At 48.4% G+C, this 13551-nt stretch overlaps 2 protein-coding genes across 3 annotated transcripts; both read left to right on the top strand.

Annotated features, from left to right (window-relative positions):
- The first annotated feature begins 482 nt into the window (after positions 1–482).
- On the top strand, positions 483–3534 carry LOC123453189 (probable protein phosphatase 2C 36). Its single transcript, XM_045129964.1, has 4 exons — positions 483–974; positions 1140–1507; positions 1615–1851; positions 2921–3534. Exons 1-4 carry the CDS (start codon positions 641–643, stop codon positions 3131–3133), a joined length of 1152 nt encoding a protein of 383 aa, XP_044985899.1. The 5' UTR covers positions 483–640; the 3' UTR covers positions 3134–3534.
- Positions 3535–4110: 576 nt separating this feature from the next.
- Positions 4111–12759, top strand: LOC123453187. 2 transcript variants are annotated; one of them, XM_045129962.1, is made up of 13 exons: positions 4111–4433; positions 5136–5322; positions 6014–6086; positions 6247–6391; positions 6717–6826; positions 7398–7529; positions 7599–7740; positions 7811–7945; positions 11007–11164; positions 11269–11343; positions 11455–11593; positions 11836–12102; positions 12366–12759. In XM_045129962.1, the coding sequence occupies exons 1-13, from the start codon at positions 4191–4193 to the stop codon at positions 12510–12512; spliced, it is 1953 nt and encodes a 650-aa protein (XP_044985897.1). In that variant the 5' UTR covers positions 4111–4190; the 3' UTR covers positions 12513–12759. The 2 variants fall into 2 exon arrangements, with proteins under 2 accessions (XP_044985897.1, XP_044985898.1); XM_045129963.1 differs by lacking the exon at positions 7811–7945.
- Positions 12760–13551: the final 792 nt, after the last annotated feature.

Genomic DNA, 13551 nt, shown 5'->3' on the forward strand with positions numbered 1-13551 from the left:
AAGATTATACTTTGTTACAAACACATTTATGCCAGCAGCTGTTTATGATTAGTGAGTATGTTATGATTAGGCCATCAGAAAATGGATCGACGCGTTTGAGTTGTTCTAAGTTATTCACTCCAGCAAATATACTACGATGAAACCAAGTTGTCCCCCGCGACAGTATTGGCGCGGCGAAAGCGGCATGAAATGAAATGAAATCAACGTAGAACAGGGAGGCATCTCCCGGCAAGGCAGTCCACGAGACGCCGACCGCTACGCACGGGCACCGCCCGCACCGCACGCACGCACGAGGCGCGCGCAACAGTCCAAGGCGCTGACCGCATCCCACCACCGTGAGGGCGCCTCCATCCGGCCGAACCAAAAAGGCGTAGAAAAACGACGGCCGCCCAATTACTCCGCCCCCTGCCGCCCCGCCCCGCTCCCACCGAGCGCAGCGCAGGCACCAAACCAGACCCGACGCACGCCACCACTCCCACTCTTCCCCACCCGGCGGCCTTTTCCCCCAATTCTTTTCCCTTCTCGTACGCGGCCGATTGCGACGCCCCCCACCCCACCCCACCCCACCCGCGCGCGCATCGCATTTCCTGCTCCGCCGCCGCCGCATCGGGGACGCCCCGGTCGGCGATGTGGCGGTGCTATGCTGGGCGCGCTCCTCAGGTTCCTCTCGGCGTGCGGCGGGTCCTGGCAGACCTCGCCCGCGCCGCCCCACGCCGCCCCGGCCTCCGACCCCGCCTCCGACTCCTCCGCCTCCGCCTCTGACGGCCGCGACGGCCTGCTCTGGTGGCGCGACCTCGCGCGCTGCGCCGCCGGGGACGTCTCCGCCGCGCTCGTCCAGGCCAACCACACGCTCGAGGACCAGTGCCGCCTCCACTCCGCCCCGCCCCTCGGCACCCTCCTCGCCGTCTTCGACGGCCACGCCGGCCACGCCGCCGCCCGCTTCGCCTGCGACCACTTCCTTCCCAACCTCCTAGGTACGGTACCGGCACCTATCCATCCATCCGCATTCGCCCTCCCCCCCTTCCTTCTTATATAGGAGTATTCCCCTACGCTTGTCGCACGTATTGGTTTGGGGGAAACGGATTGCGGCGACGAGACCTAGCTACCTAGGTTTGATCTGACAATCTGCCTGCGTGCAGAGGCCGCGTCCGGCCCGGGGGGCGTCACCGCGGACGCCATCAGGGACGCCTTCGCGGCAACCGAGGCGGCCTTCATCGCGCAGGTGTCCAGCCAGTGGGACACCAACCCGGACCTGGCCACCGTCGGCTCCTGCTGCCTCGTCGGCGTCGTGCACGACCGCACCCTCTTCGTCGCCAACCTGGGGGACTCCCGGGCCGTCCTGGGGAAGAAGGTGGGGCGCTCCGGCCAGATTGTCGCCGAGCAGCTCTCCACCGAGCACAACGCCAATGACGAGGCTATCAGGCAGGAGCTCATGGCCCAGCACCCCGATGACCCGCAGATCGTCGCACTTAAGCATGGGGTCTGGAGAGTGAAGGGCATCATACAGGTCCGTTTTTATCTTTAAGGGGTTTGCTTTCGCGTTCGCTGCTCTATTCATTTGCAGCCCATATATATATGCACGTTTGGTGCTTATGTAGTGGGTTGGTTATGCAGGTGTCGCGGTCACTCGGTGATGCATACCTGAAAGACGCAAAGTATAACACGGAACGGATCAAACCCAAGTTCAGAGTCTCTGAACCATTCAGCAGACCTATAATGAGTGCTGAACCAACTATCGTCTCGCACAGCATTCAACCAAATGACTGTTTCGTCATATTTGCCTCAGATGGCTTGTGGGAGCACTTGACTAACCAGGAAGCCGTAGAGATTGTTCACAACAATCAACGCGCTGTAAGACCCCACACATTATTTTCCTCTCTATATTTCTTATTGCCTAAGATGATCTTAAATCAGCCAACTGTGAAATGCTATAAGTTCTCTTTTGCAATATAAGTAGGACTTTAATTGTATTAATTAGATTAAATGTGTACCACGGTGTACTGTTTTGTCATACTCTCCTAAACCTAAGCAAAGGAGAATTTATAATCTGAATTTTGTGTAGTACTAGAAATCCAGATGATGTTTTGTTGGCACCAGCATGAATAGTTAAGTACAGACAGGGTCCTCACTATGAAACTAATAATTGTTGTTTGCTGGTGATGGTAACATGCTGGATGTGGAATATTTTCTGGTGTGCGACCGCGCCAGTGGTTTTGGATTCTCACAATTACAATCTGGCAAAACTTCCAAGTCACGGGGTTTTCCCCTTGAATGCTTTGACTTAGAACCATCCTATTACCATAGGAAGTTTGAGGCATCTCCTATAAAGTTTTGCACTCGCTTAGATAAAATAGTTAGCTGTGCCTATGGCTCATTGCCCTTCTGTAATGCTGGCACAATCATTCAGGTCATGATAGCTATTGTAATTATGTAAATTGTCTACTGTGTCATTGTAGGTCCACATGGACCATACCAATAATAAAATGTCACTGCTTACATGGAAGCAACAACAATTTTGTGCTATTCTTCAAGCGTCGGGGATTCATAAACTTGCTGTAGTACCTTGACTGAGGTCTATCTAGTCACTTGTTTCCTTGGCTGTATATATTTGTGTTTGATACCCTGGACATTGATGTCCCACAAGCTTGCATTTACTGTTAGCTCCAGACATAATGTTGAAGCAGATTTGTGCCATGGATGAAGGTACTAGTTAAAAAAAATAGAATACTTCTTTGCTGAAATAATAGTAGCTGCTGGATACTGTTGACAGTTTGACATGTTAGTTTTACTAAGTTAGTCAAAGTTGGCTCACTCAGCATAGCGCAATGGCGATTTTGATTTCTCAGCTGTTAGGTAAATAGTCGATACTGTTTGGATTAATTTTTCTGTATCATGACTGGCACACTCTATCTTTGTTCAGGGGAGCGCAAAAAGGCTCATAAAAGCAGCACTCCAAGAAGCAGCGCGGAAACGTGAGATGCGTTACTCAGACCTCATGAGGATCGACAAGAAAGTCCGCCGGCATTTCCACGACGACATCACTGTCATCGTCTTATTCATAAATCACGAGCTGTTAGCGAAAGGAAATGCGCAAGTGCCGCCCCTTTCCATCAGATCCGCCTTAGACCACTGATCATGAACTACTTCATCCATGGATGCTCAGTTCCTGCGAACAGAGATGGCCGGTGAGATAGATGGCTTCTTCGACAACCTGTCCCTGTGAACAGTGCAGAAACCGCCTGCCTGCAGCAGTTTTCTTTTCCTCGTCTTACCTCTTTCTCTTGGTTTTTGCACATAAAATTTGACTACTTGTTAAGTTGCCCGTTTTCCCGAAAACTGTCGGTTTCCCCCTCGTACCGTATCGATGTCGGATAAATGTGGATAGTCTTCAGGCCTGGAGATTTGCCTAGAGTTTATGGGGGAGCCCCTGTTGTTCCCTCCTAGAAAGATGTTCATGAGGGAGCCTTGTTAAGGATGTTGTAACCGTAAATTGATTCATTCTCTCAGCTTACAATAATCTGTTATCTCTCTCCACTGTCCCACGATGGGATTTTAGTACTACTTTACAATCTTGTTATCTGATCTGTTTGTTGTAGTTAACTGGATATTGGGGAGCAATGAAAAAAAAATACCCTTAATTATGTATGTCACTGATATGTTCATCCTTTGGGCGTGTCAGGTGCCACCAACCCCTTGAAAAAGAGGGGAACACGATCAGCGGCGGAGTGGATGATGTGTTTGAGATGTATTGTACATGCCAAACCAGTTTGAACTTGAAGTTTTGAACTATTACTTTTTTTTTAGCGCAAGTTGTGAACAACTAGGAGAGAAATTTTCCGGCAGAACCCAAGCTATGGTGGAAACCAATTGAAAACTGGAAAACTATGTACGTAATGATAAGTTTTTTAAAAGTTAATGGAAAAACGCGGTATGTGTTGTCCTACTAATGTTGCAAATTCAAATTCAAAATCAAATTCATTTAGGAGAATCTCTTAACAGTTCTTTAAGAAGTAGTACGAGTAGTATCTCTTAACAGTTTATCATGTCAAATTGTGGAAGTGCCACCGATAGCCTGAAATGGTGCTGGGCCCCACCCGTCAGGAACACAGGCGGAAAACCCCACGCTCGTCTTCATTCTCCGCAGTCTTCCCGCCCTCCTCCCTCCTCCCCTCTCCCCCGCCTAGGGTTCCATGGAGCCAGCCGCCGTCTCCGCCTCAGCCTCCTCCTCCGCGGACGGGGGCGCCTTCCTCGAGTTCGTAGACTACGCCATCTCCGTCCTCACCTCCTCCGGGGGCGACGGCGATGAGTCCCCCGGCGCGGGGCCGGCGCCGGCGGGGCCGCCCTGGGGGTGGACGGTGGCGCAGGTGCTCAAGTCCTGCCGCGCCTACTCCAGCGGCGTCACCGCCGCCACCCTCCTCTCCGACCTCTTCCAGGTCCGTCAGATCCGCCGCCGCCAACTGACTCCCCGTTTCTGTATGTTACCACTTGCTCTTCTGGTCAGGTGTCTCCGCTGAGTCGCTCTAGTTAACTTCACCACCCATGTACCCAGCCTTCATTAATCAGCACCAGCGCATGACTCTTCCTCGAATATGATCTGTATTTTGTGCAAGCTATTTCCTAGGATTTTGTTCTTCAGTTAGCTCGAATTTGAAAGCAAGCACACCGGTTCATGGAAGGATTTGAACAATGTGTTGGTAATTATCACCCAACTAACGCAGGGCATACAAAAATTAAAATTATGTGTACTAAAAGTGGATCTAATTGGTCGTATACGCATCCGTATGCTAGGAACGGTGCCCTATCCAACTCACAGTTACCAGTTAGGATGTGCTGCATAATAGTTACGTGGTGTTGATGTGGTGGCCGGTTGAGTACCGGTTACTGTTTTATGGTAACTTGAGTTGCTCACTTCTGTAGCTTCCCCATTCTGGTTTAAAAGGGTTTGGTATTGCAACTGACGATTCCTGTTTGTTGGCTGTTCCGCATATATGAACATGTCGCAGATCTATGTGCTTACACCATATTTACTATCTTATCATCATTTCTTTTCTACCAATTGGATTGAAGGTTTCTTTTGTGTTTTTCATGAAATATATGGATGCCTTATAGGGTTAAACGTTTGCTGCTTTTGATAGTCCTGGACAGAGCAGCGTAAATCTCTTACCGCAAAGAGGAAGGTTGAAGTGACCAGCCTTCTAAACCCAAGGAGTAAGAGAAGGAGGCTTCCCAGGACTGTCACAATCGATTCTATCCATGAGAAGAACTTCCTTTCTCCCAAGAGTGTCCTTGAGGCAGTCGTCATCGATGTTTTCGTTCTTCCTGGTATGCTTAAGCACCTTGTACTCTCCTTCATCCAATGAACAAAATATACGTCTTAGGAATTCCATGATTGGTTTTAGAACATTTAAGCTTTAAAGAGATCTTTGTTAAAGAGGACGGCAGGCTAGCAGCCTAGTACTTCTCTAGAACTGTCTCAGTAAGGGAACATAAGCCCAATATGAGAGCAGAATCCCCTTCAGGCTGCTGTCAGTTCTGGAAGCACATGAAATGAGTTGGTATTCCTGGGCTTCTTCCCATGAATGGCACTTTAAGGGCGATCTGCAGAAACAACTCAATCCTTCGGAGAGCCTGCCCGCCTGCTGGCCTTTGGCATGCTGCCGATGCTTGGCGGGTCCGCCCTGCCGGCTGCCGCCAGACTCCGTTGCCTTTATTTCTTCTGTCTATCACCCACGATCTATAAGCTGTAACCTCTGGTTCTTAGGCCTGTCTCAGTGAAAATCTAGGTGGGATATATCCCCTCCTAGCGACCATTCGGAAAAAGAGTAAAAGCACCCCCCCTCTCACAATTATCACAACTTCCATGTTTCATGGGTAATATCCATTCATTCAACATCATCCATGATTAAACACCATATTTTCTTTAAACCATTTACCATTTGTAAGGACATTTTGGTACATGAATTCTGATCTGCATTTTCCATGGTGCCTCCTCAATTTTGTGTCTTTCTTGTAGGTACAAATATATACATGCTTACCTTGGGAGACATGTGGAGTACGTCCACTATTGATCTGTATCTACACCGAAGGTAGGTCTGACTAATTTCTTAGTTGATGTTCCATTTTGTTAGACTGATATCATGGTAGAAGTCATTAACAAATGCATAAAGGAACTGTAGAATGGATGATTATCGTTTTTTCATTGGCCTGACTTTCATTTATATTCTGTCTCTCAAACTTCCATGCTAGGTATTACAACTATATAGGACAGCATTGTATCTTGAAGAAGGGTCGAGAAGTTGTGCTCACAGGATGCTGTCTTCGTACAGCTGTAGAGGGATCTGGCCATGCTCGTATTTTGCCAACAGAATACATGGTGATATTGCTTGATGAGGTGACCATCCAAAGCTTTTGGATGTATTAAGGAAGTGCTGTTTAGAAAATACACTTTTATGCAACTTGTCATATTATATGCTGCTGTTTGATTGCATTTTGATCCCTTAAAATGACTCTTCATACCCTGATAGTTGACTAGAAATTAGGTTTATTATGATGTGAAACCGTGTCATCTCCACTTAAGAGATCAACTGTGATATTTCATTTTTGTATAGAAAAATCGTTAAGCTTAAGCTGTTACAATGTGAAACCATGTCATCTCCACTTACGAGACCAACTTCTGTGCACATTCTTTACTAGGAGCTTACCTTTGCTTTATATAGGAACAAGATGAAGATGCCATGCTACTTGCTGCACAGTTTTGCACATATTCGTTTTCTTCTTTGAAGGAAGAGAAAAGTAGAAATGATGTTGTATACTCATTTTATTCCAGGTAAATAAGATATATATTATTTCTGATTAGCGATCCCTTTAGATAGAGTGCTTGCCTATATAGACTTGATCAATTTAATTTAACCTTTTGCAAATGTTTGTAATTATTTTCCTATTTATTACACTACTGGACTTGTAAGATTCTAGCAGAAACAAGCTTGTTTAGCATTTGGCTGCGGTAAAATATGATCTCCTTTTACTCAAAGGTGTTTTGAGTGTAAAGGATAGCACTGAACTTAATCTGAATTCTCGCTAGCTCTTCCGTGCTCAACTCTCCACTATTGACATGACCAGGACTGATACTAGCTGAAGGTTCTTTCTGAGTATTATATGTAGAATCACCCAGACCTTCAAAGCCACTTGTTTTACTGGTGAACATGTAGGAGGATTCGTAGTTTAGTGGTATTAGAACCCTGTAAATAAATGTTTGCTCTGTGGTATAAAAAAAAGACTTCTTTGGTGGTGAGATTAAAAAGCAAGAAATTTACTAGTCGCAAAAAATTGAATTGGATGAACTGTAAAAACTGACTTTATTAGAGAAAGATTCAGAACCCACCATTTCTTTCTTGCAGGATTGAGAAGATTGAGACCTTGGAGCCTTTTGGATGTACAGAAAGAAAGCAGATTGTGCTTGTAGATAATGATGATGAGAAGATCAAATTTATTTTATGGGGAGAGCAGGTTTCACTTGCAAATCTTTTCAGGTTCATCTCACTTGATACAAGTTCCAGCTGTTTCAGTCAAGTTATAGCAAGCTAAACATCCCCTTTCAGTGTAGGGAGCATGCTTGCATTGGACAGCCCTTATATTGGCAATTTTGCGCCCAATAATCACGAGGAGCCTCAAGAATTGTGCCTTGAGTATGGTAGCGCAACACAGGTTTACCTGGTGCCAATTGCTCAACATGAGGAACAGGTTGGTTGAAATATCTTTGGTGCTACTTTTTTCTGCAGTACGGTTGACCAAGACATAGACTATGCGCTAGGTATTCCTCACACCTACTCAAGTAAGGAGCCAAGGACCTCGGCTGTCATGTGTTCCAGTTGATAATATGGCTTCGCAAGTAACATTACCACGTGACTTGCATGGTGCAGTTGACTTCAGCAAATATCCTTTTCGAGTATGTAACCTAATCTTCATTCGTTTGTGTTTCTTTTCAGAAGATAACTTTTGCCAGCCATTGTTTTCCTTGCTTTTCAAAAAATAACTTATTGATTTAGTTCTCAACACTGGTTCTGCTGAAGCTTTAATTTGTATCGAGTTATATTGTGTGAATCCTAACATTAGTATATGTAACCTAACATGTTGAGTTTACCGCAATGAAAATAATAATAATTTAATATTGTATAAGGTGTTACATGTCATAATATGTTTAGTTCCTGTTAGTTCTGTTTATTTGCATCTTCCGTTGTCAGTCCATGGACACATGCAACATATGCAGATTCACAAACTATTTGTAATCTGATGTTTCCTTGGTAGAACCTGCTTTGAGAAAATGATACCAAATGTTCCATGCTTTCCGCTATATTTTTGGTGATTATTTTGTTATTCTGCAAATAAAGGAAGTGTTCAGAACATTCTGACCCCCCTCCCCCCACCACTCCTTACATCATACGATTTTATACAACTTGTGATATATCATGTACCTTTGTGCGTGTGGTGTAAGTGGTAGAGGCTAGGGTTCTACCAGGTCTCGGACGTAGGTTGTAGGGGTGGAAGTGCGGGCTGCGAGGTTGGGGACGCCGGCGCCGGCGGTTGGGCGCCGTCGCGGCGTGAGAGAGAGAGAGAGAGGCGGCTAGGGTTTGGGGCTATCGTCTCCTGAGGGAGACGACAACAGAATATATTGTTTATTGTCTGCTTAATATCGGAGGGGTACATGTGTTTATATAGGAGGACAGCCTCCACTAAACCCTAGATAACTTGGACTCTAACTTGGACTCTAATATAACTTGGACTCTAATATAACTTGGACTCTAAGATAGGTAAGATAACTTGGGCTAAGCCCGTAATTAACCCTGCCCATTGGGCCTCCTCCGTTGGTAGGTTGTACCGGTCATAACATCTCTCCCCGCCTTCTCAAACATCTCGTCCTCGAGCTGAACATCTGGAAACTGCTGGCGGAAATCGTCGAGCTTCTCCCAAGTCGCTTCCTCCTCTGGCAGGCCGGTCCACTGTACCAAGACATGCCAGACGCCGCGATGCTGCTGCGCCTGCAGCACCTTCACCACCTGTGCGGAAGCTGGAAGGAGGCGGCCATCCGAAGTAGGAGGAAGGACCGACGTCGCTGCAGGAGGGTCCCCGCGGTAGGCCTTCAGTAAGCCGACATGGAAGACGTCGTGGAGGCGAGAACCAGCTGGCAGCTCCAAGCGGTATGCGAGTGTGCCGACACGCTCCAGCACACGAAAGGGACCGGCGTAGCGAGGTCCCAATTTACGCTTGGAGCGCGGGTCCAGAGACTGCGTGGTCCTGTGGAGGAGGCGCAGCCACACCCAATCGCCCATCGGGAACTCCGCCTCGCGATGATGAGCATCGTAGTACTTCCGAGCCAGCTGCTGTGCTTGGAGAAGACGCTGGCGTGCCTCAGCCAGAATGTCGTCGCGGGTGCGGAGTAAGTCGCCCGCCGTCTCGGACCGAGCCGTCCCAGGCTCGTAAGGGAGCATCGCCGGAGGTGGGCGCCCGTAGACCACTTCGAAAGGCGTGGTGCGCATGGCAGAGTGATAGGAGGTGTTGTAGCAGTACTCCGTCCACGCCAACCAGTCCACCCAAGCTCGTGGACGATCACCAGTAACACAGCGCAGGTACATGGTGATCACCTTGTTGACCACCTCGGATTGGCCGTCTGTCTGAGGGTGGAACGCCGTGCTCATGCGGAGCTTCACACCCGCCAGTCGAAAGAGATCCCGCCAGACATGTCCCGTGAACACGGGATCACGATCGCTGACGATGGACGACGGAAAACCGTGGAGGCGGACGATGCCGTCGAAGAAGGCCCGCGCCACGGAGGCGGCTGTATATGGATGACCCAGGGCGATGAAGTGCGCGTACTTCGAGAAGCGGTCAACCACCGTGAGGATGACGGACTTGCCGCCCACCTTGGGAAGGCCCTCGATGAAGTCCATGGAAATATCCGCCCACACCTGGGAGGGTACGTCCAGCGGCTGCAGTAGACCCACGGGTCGTAGTGTCTCCGTCTTGTTCCGCTGGCACGTCACGCACGACCGCACCCAGTCGCGGACCATCGCGCCATCACCGGGGATGTAAAAATCAGCACGGAGACGATGGAGAGTCTTCTGCACGCCCTCGTGCCCTGCAGAGTGCGCCAAGGTCAGGACCTGGTGGCGCAGGTCGCCATGGTCGGGCACGAAGATGCGGCGGCCATGTAGGAGCAGCCCCTCGTCCAAGCGCCAGGGCGCGTCCAGCTCGCCGGCGTCAAGGTGCTGGCGCAGGCCTTGGGTGTCCACGGCCGTCGAAGTTGCCCGGCGAATGTCGTCGATGAAGGCGAAAGATGGCCCGGAGCGAATGCACATGATAGGACATCTCCGCCGGGGAGAGGACGGGGGTGGGTTCGGCTGCTAGGGCCGCGGGACCGGAGGCGGCCGGACCTGAGGTGGCCGGCGGCGGCGAGTGGTGCGGCGGCGGCGGCTGCTGCGAGGTGGCGGGAAGGCGGTGGTGGCGGCGGCGGTGGTGGTGGGAAGGTCCGACAAACTCATCGAACCCAAGCTACCTGATACCAAATTGGTAGAGGCTAGGGTTCTACCAGGTCTCGGACGTAGGTTGTAGGGGTGGAAGTGCGGGCTGCGAGGTTGGGGATGCCGGCGCCGGCGGTTGGGCGCCGTCGCGGCGTGAGAGAGAGAGAGAGGCGGCTAGGGTTTGGGGCTCTCGTCTCCTGAGGGTCGTCTCCTGAGGGATACGACAACAGAATATACTGTTTATTGTCTGCTTAATATCGAAGGGGTACATGTGTTTATATAGGAGGACAGCCTCCACTAAACCCTAGATAACTTGGACTCTAACTTGGACTCTAATATAACTTGGACTCTAAGATAGGTAAGATAACTTGGGCTAAGCCCGTAATTAACCCTGCCCATTGGGCCTCCTCCGTTGGCACGTTGTACCGGTCATAACAGTGAGTTCCTGCCATGTTTTTTTTCTGGCAGTTGTATGACATGCCTCATTTTTAGGCCTATGTAAGTGATCTTCATGGTAAAATGGTGGGAGTTAGTCTCTTTGGCACTGTAACAAGTGTTCGCAAAGTAAGCACGTCTGGGACTACATTCTATTTGGAGATAGAAGATGCAACAGGAGTTGTTCTGACGAAGCTTATCTTTACTAGACACTGGTACCACTATCTGTTTTTGCTCTTACCTATTATTGTTTCCAATGTCGATTCCATTGGTTCTGCCATGCATTTGAAACCAATATATTGTATGAATACCTCTGCAGGTCATTAGGTAGAGTTGGAGTTGGTCATATGGTGTACATCTCTGGTCTGACTTGTAGTTTGAATAAAACAAACATGTAAGCATAGCAGCATGCTCTTTTATATTTCATCTATATGCATCTCTACGTCGTATTTATTGCCACAATGTGTGCAAAGTTCTGGTTGATGGGTTATTTTTGTATCAACAGTCTTGAAGTCTCATGGAGCGAAAAGGAGCCAGGATCGCTGTTTGTTAACTTGAGCTTGCTGCCAGCGTTGTTGAATTCAACATGCCTGCATAATATATCACTCTTGTCAGATCTGCCCCATTCAGCAAACAGAACACATGTAAGTCTTTTCAATTAGACAATTACTGCTACAAGATCTCTTCTAAAGAATTTCAATTTTAGATACTAACATACTTCAGGAAACAACCACTCATCATCCGGTTGAAGTCTGTAAAAATACAATAAAACCAGTTACCCGATACCATTATTTTTACTGATGTTTCTAAGAACTTACTGCATTTTTCAACTGTAGTCAATTCTTTGTGCTAACAACCTGCATTTATTTGATATCTTCTTGTACAGATATGCCGTGTTCAACTTGACCACATCGATTGTGACAGTTTAAAGCTGTTGCTATTCCACAATCTCTGTGGTTATGTCGTGGATGAACAGCCAGATGGCCTTCAGTGTCCCTTCTGTAAAGTGGCCTGCCAGAATGGATGCACGCCTGGCTTTCAGTTGCACTTGACAATTGCAGACGACAGCGAGAAGGTCTTTGCATGGTGTGTTGGTCAAACGGCTGTAGAGTTCCTTCAAATATCCCCTGAAGAGTATATGGAACTCCCTGAGGTATTAACTCATGAACTCGAGTATGTGTCCTCATTTCTTGAGCAAAAGCATGTTGTGTTAATCACGTCTCAATAATGAAATGATGTGCATAAACCATCATTCCCGTGATTGAACTTTGCCTTTGGTGGCCTCATTTGCCATTGTGTCTGCCTGTTAGGTTGCTGCTGCTACTAGCTACTGCTAGACTAGCAGAAACGCATGATGCAAATATTCAGTACTGTTCTTACTGAAGTTTTTTCTTTCTGATGATGGCAAACCACCAGGACGACCAGGCGATGTATCTCTTCACTTTCCAGAACGAGAGCTTCACGGTCGCCATCGCCAACACCAGCAAGCGGTTCGATGGGTACGCTGAGAACGCCGAGGCCCTCCCTCTGTGGGAAATCACGAGAGCCCAGAGATGCGAATGACGAAATATTTGTGTTGCAAAGTTAGCCATCGAACCTATTTGGGAGGCCCGGGAGTCGGGATCATGGGCTCATGGCCTTGCCCGTTATGGTCTTCCCTCGAGCATGTTATGTAAGCAGAGTGTTCACGCATCTGCCGCTGGGAGGCATTGCGTTTTACATCCTTGACGAACATTTTGTTTACTAATGGTCCTCTGCTCGGATGGCGTGCAGTTCACTCTGGCAAAATATGTGATTAGCTTTTTCGTGACATTGCTTTGTGGCTGTGGCTTCTACTTCCTTTGAGCACCCATATGGTAGCTGCCTAGTGTTGGAAATTTCCATGGCCCCAAGTCGATCTTCGCTCTTTTCCTACACGCACGCAATGTCACTTCATTTGAACCCAAGTTTCTCCAGCAACAGACTTGTTAATTGCGTGGAAATAAGCTCTAATTGAGGGAAGTGACGAGGTTATCTCTCACAGGGCAGGCGTAAAGCCCAGGTAAGGCCACCCCTTTACGTCCAAGACAACGACAATCACTGGAGTGATCAGGAGGTGTGGCACTCGTTGGGGGGGATTCCAAGTCAGTCAATGACCAGTCTAGTAGACGACGGGAGCACCGACGTTCGTTGGTGACACTTAGTCGTCGACACCCACACCTCCTGTCGTCGAGACAGATGGATGGCGACAAAGCAAGCAGAGCAAGAAGGGAATGGGGGAGGAATGCGGCCAGCGCAAGGGAGGGGGATGAATGCGGTGGTTGTGGAACCCTCCTGCAAAGTGGAGGGGGCGGGGGGGGGGGGGGGAAGCGTAATAATGGGGTGGCGAGCAACTGGTAGCCTGAAGAGCGATGCTGGCAAATGTGACACTAACACGTGCGCCAAGATTCGTGCTAAAAATCGGGCGACTCATGAGGCTTTTGGACCGAGATGGAACAATGCGGTACATTCGAAAGTTATAGATTTCATAGATTTAACGGGATGATTTCAGATTTGTTTCAGCTGAACTAGTTTTCGAACATGGCTCGAGACTAGATCAAGAATGTTGTAGGATCAAAAGTAT

The sequence above is a fragment of the Hordeum vulgare genome, chromosome 5H, assembly GCF_904849725.1.
Source record: "Hordeum vulgare subsp. vulgare chromosome 5H, MorexV3_pseudomolecules_assembly, whole genome shotgun sequence".
In the NCBI taxonomy this organism is placed as follows: domain Eukaryota; kingdom Viridiplantae; phylum Streptophyta; class Magnoliopsida; order Poales; family Poaceae; genus Hordeum; species Hordeum vulgare.